The 5,220-nt window shown below is 47.4% G+C and overlaps 1 protein-coding gene across 2 annotated transcripts in view; it reads right to left on the reverse strand.

Annotated features, from left to right (window-relative positions):
- Positions 1 to 1,736: 1,736 nt before the first annotated feature.
- The window catches only part of DNAJC18 (DnaJ heat shock protein family (Hsp40) member C18), a 53,548-nt gene continuing 50,064 nt past the window's right edge, over positions 1,737 to 5,220 (reverse strand). For both annotated transcript variants that reach the window (XM_006156187.2, XM_006156186.2), the window contains exon 9: positions 1,737 to 1,952. In XM_006156187.2, coding sequence (XP_006156249.1) covers positions 1,828 to 1,952 — 125 coding nt within the window. In that variant the 3' untranslated portion in view covers positions 1,737 to 1,827. The remainder of the gene's footprint in view (positions 1,953 to 5,220) is intronic.

The raw sequence follows: 5,220 nt of genomic DNA on the forward strand, positions 1-5,220 counted from the left end.
GACTCACGTCTGATAGGTGCTAAGATTTTAAGACTGGAAGAAAATACAGAGTATAGGCTTCAGTTGCCTGCTGATCCCTCCAAGTGCAGAGATTCAGGATAATCTGAGCAGCTCAACCGATAGCTCACCTCTGAAGGAAGGGCCGGAACCACACAGCCCAGGCAACAACGTGGCTCTTCTCTGTCACCAGTGGGAAGGGCTGCCTGCCTTCTAGGGACCTATCTTGTGTATAATTTGTGTAGAGACCAGCAGGGAAGCTGCCCTGAAAGGATGCAGGATGAACGTAGAAAGGACGCAGGGTCACAGGCAGGGGATGGGGTGAAGGGCACAGAGGCATTCTTGGGCAAGATTCTGCTCTGCCAATCTGGCTGGAGTCTCCTGAGAAATGAAAACGATCTCTTGCTCTTCCTACTTGACAATCAGCCTACCGAGCTCCGCCACTACCAGTTGTATGACCTAAAGAAAACAGTCCCATCAGTGCTATGGGACTGCTGTGTGACCTCGGTCAACCATTCATCCTCTCTGGGCCAATGTGCTCATTCATAACAACAGAGATACTCAACTACTTCCCAGAGTTGTGAGACGGCTCAAGGAAGACTCATATCACGAACTACAGGACACTGGGCTAGACAAAGTGGCTGCCGGGACCAGTGCTAGCTAGATCCTTAGAGCCACAGAGATAGGGCTTTCCCTCTTTATCTCTAGGCGTGAGGAAACGGCCTGGCAATGACTCCTCTCAGGTCTGACCACTGTGCCTCTGCAGGGTGTAGCATCTGCTAAAGCGTGCTAAAACTCACCAGAACTGACAAAAAGCAAACTTCCCCTAAGTTCCACGATGGCCCGATGGGTCTGCACTGGGGAGCTGAAGACTCAGTTCTCCATTTCTTTTCTTTTAATTTGTCAGAGGGCACCATGCAGGAGTGCACTTGCCGGAGAATGAAAGAGAGTGAGAAAACACCCTCCAGGAGGATGGCCACACTGCAGTCCCTTCTCCTCCATTTCTCCCTCCTTTTGGTATTTTGGGCATGTACAAAATACGACACGCGTGCACCTGATGTGTTTCTCAAGCCACCTGTCCCAGGACTTGAACCTGTGCAGGTGTAACCACCTTCACCACACCACCAGCTAGCCCCTGAGTCTTGCGTTTCACCTTCATCTCCACTCCTTGTTTCTTGCCAGAGTTGTTCACTGAACTGTTTCGTAGCTCAACTGTTCTGAATTTCTGGACCCTCTACAAGGGAGCGAGTTAAAGGGAAGGAAGGAATCTCAAACCAGAGAGTTTGCTAATGCCGCTAGCTGAACAGGGCCTGGGGTAATAGTAAACAGTAAACTACGCTAGTTCATTTCCCCTTAGAAATGAAAAGTGGAGTAGGAACATGTTCCAAAGGCTGTCTCTTGGGGGAGATGATGACTCTTACGAAGAGAGAGGTATAAGTCTTGCTAGACATTGTGAATAACTAACGTTAAGCTGCTTTGGCTAAGCCTAGGAATGCCTGGCTGGGTACTGAGACCGGAAGAATGGAAGAAGAAAACGGGGATCTGCTGTGGGATGCCTGTAATTACCGCTGCAGAGGCAGGGCAGGCATGGAGCAAATGCTTTGCCATTCATTTATCTTGGATGAACGGTTCCTGGCCCCTGGAGCCCTTCCCCAGGGAGGAATCTGTGATGACAAGTCAGGCTCCATGCTTGGACTCCTTCACCTCTGCCCAACAAAATTAGCAAATAGCGAACTGGCCACCAGGTCCTAATTTTGTATTATAAAATGGAATTAGGAGCATAAATAATAACGAGTAACAAAACCCCAACCCGGCACAGGACCATCGTCCTCAGCCTCCTCTGCGCAGATCGATAAGTTTGGAAAGTTTTTCACAGTTTTCCAGCTTCAGCGACTCTGCTTTCTGTTTCAGTCGTTCGTCTCTGTACAACCCCGCCAGGTTTGTCAACTCCGACTCTGAAAGATAAGAGGTAAGCGATTCATCAAGGGAGTGGAGCTCCTTTGTTTCATTTCAATGCTTCAGGAAAGAAAACTTTCAATTACACTTAAACTTATTCATTCAAGAAACACGTATTAGGCACTACACCAGGTGCTGAGGGTTAAAGGACACTTGCGGTCCTGCAGGCCCACAGCATCTCTGATTTACTATAAAGGCACTGGCCTTAGTTCTTATCAATAAAACATTTGGCTCCAGACTTAGGACACCTGCACGTGTGCAGTAAGAGAAGACTTTCGCGGCCTTCCTACGAACGGTATTCAGATGACAGTTGGGAGAGATGGAGTCCAATAGCCTATTCCTGTCATCTGGAACAGAGACAGCTGCTCCATTCTCCCCCCGCATTACTGGGTCGTAACTCACACGTGCTAGCCGGCACACGGCCTGCTTCTGTGGGTGCGCTTCTACAAAAGGCCAGGCTGCTGGCGGCTGTCTTCCTTCCCTCCCCGTGTGTGGGGTCCTCAACTCAAAGGCCAAAGGCAGTTGGGCTGGCTGGCTGTCTGTCTTTCTTTCTTTCTTTCTTTCTTTCTTTTCTTGTTTGTTAAAGGGTGCATGTGCTTGCCAGAGATACACACACACACACACACACACACAAACACACGTAGAGAGAGAGGGAAAGTGAGAACTCATCCCCCGCCCCCCTGCGGGGATGGCCATACCACAATCCCTTCTCCCCGGTCTCCTCCTGGGATTTTTGGCATGCACACACACATGCCCAGCACAATTTTCAAGCACCCAGGTCTGGGCCTCAAACCACCCAGTTAGCCATATGGAATCCAGCTGCCTCAACCTCCATGTCACCTCCAGGGGGTGGGGGAGTGGGGCTCTTTTAAAAGTGAAATCATCTGTCTCTGGTAATTTTTGGCTCCTTGACTAAATGAATTTAATTTTCTCTTCATGGTGAAGGTCAGTCCATTTTTAACCAGGATGTAATTTCTGTTGTGTTTCTGGACTCCACCATGGTTTGGCAACCTCTAGTTTTTTCTTTTTTATAAGTTTCAGAGACATTCTTGGGAAAGAATGCCTGAAAAGCACCTTCAGAGAAGCGTCATGTGTTAACAGGACAACACGCTTGGATGCACATGACTTCTGAATGCTTCCAACAGCAGGCAGCTACTTAGTGCTTAAAGGACCACACTTGGGAAAATGCTATTTAATCATTTTGAAATATGCCTATCCATTCTTAACCATGCTGCTGACAGATTTTGTTTTTCTTGGTGGAATGAGAGGCACCTGTCTGATTAATTGGCAAACTGCTGAAAACAGGAATTAATATTTAGCCAGGGGGAACAATGGGCTTTGCTTTCTGAATAAGTTTCTACAAACACAGGACCCTGTCTGGCATTTCTACTCACAAGGATTCTATTTACACCAAGAAAGGCCTGAAGTGCAGAGTAAGTGCAGGACTCCAGGGTGAGGGGTGGATATGCATGACAACCCTCCCTCTACAATGGGGGCTGCAAAGCCTGGACTCTAGCCCAGCAGTTGCCTGGCAAGCAGAGGATCTCCCAGACTCCAAAACAATGCACCCTCACCCCTTGGAGAGGGTGCCTGCCATGCCTGCTGGCCACAGCTTGCCTTGGCATAGTCATCCTTGCAGGTGTGAGGTTTCACGGAGGACCGCGGGCCACACCCACATGTGAGCTCTGCTCCTGCGTCCTGCCACCTGCTTGGCACCAGCTCTATTTCCAGGGCCTCTTTGACACATGGGAAACTATTCAGGAGTCCTGAATAGTTCAGTCTCTGCCATTGGTCCTTGGGAATCTCAGTAATATCAATATATGAGGGTCTTCAAAAAGTTCACGGAGGGGCCAGTAGGTGACATAGTGGTTTAGGTGCTGGACTCCCATATAGCTGACTACAGTTCAAGTCCTGGACCTGGAGGCTTTAAACTCAAGCCAGGCACATGTGTGTGTGTGTGTGTGTCCAAAATCCTGAAAGGAGAATGGAGTGGAAGGGATTGCAGGGGGTGATTTCTCACTTTCTGTCTCTCTGGTGAGCACATGCATCCTATAGTGAAAATCTCTAAAAAGACCCCAAAAAGTTCATGGAAATGTGTAATATGAAAAAACTGGGCGTGGATTTCAGTTCGTGTGTGTGCTAGAGGGCATATACCCTTGCCAGAGAGATACAGAGAGAGAGGGAGAGGAGAAAGCGCCACCACCATAGGGAATGGTTGCATCGCAATCCCTTCTCTTCCATGTCTCCCTCCTTTCAGGATTTATGAGCATGCACCCACATGTTCCTGGCATGATTCTAAAGCTGCTGGGCCTGGGACTCAAACCACACAGCCATGTGGGATCTAGCTGCCTTGACCAATAGGCCATCAAGCTGACCCTCAATTTTTTTAAAAAATTATTTATTTAATTCCATTTGTTATTATCATTCTTCAATTTGACCAGACAGAGACAAAGGGAAAGGGAGAAAGCAAGCCACCAGTTCTGGGACTCGAACTATGGTGAGCCATGAGTCTAGCGCCTTTATCCACCACGCCATGTGCTGATCCCCATTTTTTTTCTTTTTCTTAAGAATTATTTTAGGGACCAGCAGTTAGCGTAATGGCTATGTCACTGAACTCCCATGTAATTCTTAACATTCTCTACATTGAAGACCATATAACAAGCTGATGAAAGATAACTACATATGGGAACCAGCAGTTAGTGTAATGGCTATGTCGCTGGACTCCCACGTAGTTGACCACGGTTCGAGTCCCAGATCCAGTGGCTCAAATTCATGCTGCACGTGGAGGAGAAAGGATTGCAGAGTGGCCATCCCTCCTGGAGGGTGATTTCTCGCTTTCTGTCTCTCTGTCTCTCTCTGTCTTTCTGGCGAGTGCACATACCATGTAGCAAAAACCTCTCCAAAAAAATAAAAATAAAAAAAAGAATTATTTTAGGGGCTGGCAGGTGGTGTGGTGGTTAAGGGTGCTGGACTCCCACATGGATGACTGTGGTTCTAGTCCCAGACCTGCAGCTTGCTTTCTCATTCCTCAGCCCCCCACCCCCCATCTCCTTCTGGTCAAAACAAATAAAAAGAATAAAAGAATTATTTAATTTAATTCTATTTATTTACTTTTTATTTTTTTAAAGAATTATTTTTTATCTACCTTTATTTATTATTATTATTTTCCAGTTTGATCAGAGAGAAAATGAGAAAAAGTGAAAAAGCAAACCGCGGGAACCAACAGTTAGCGTAATGGCTATGTCGCTGGACTCCCACGTAGTCGAC

Source organism: Tupaia chinensis, unplaced genomic scaffold (genome assembly GCF_000334495.1).
Source record: "Tupaia chinensis unplaced genomic scaffold, TupChi_1.0 Scaffold000484_1, whole genome shotgun sequence".
NCBI classification, from domain to species: Eukaryota; Metazoa; Chordata; class Mammalia; order Scandentia; family Tupaiidae; genus Tupaia; species Tupaia belangeri.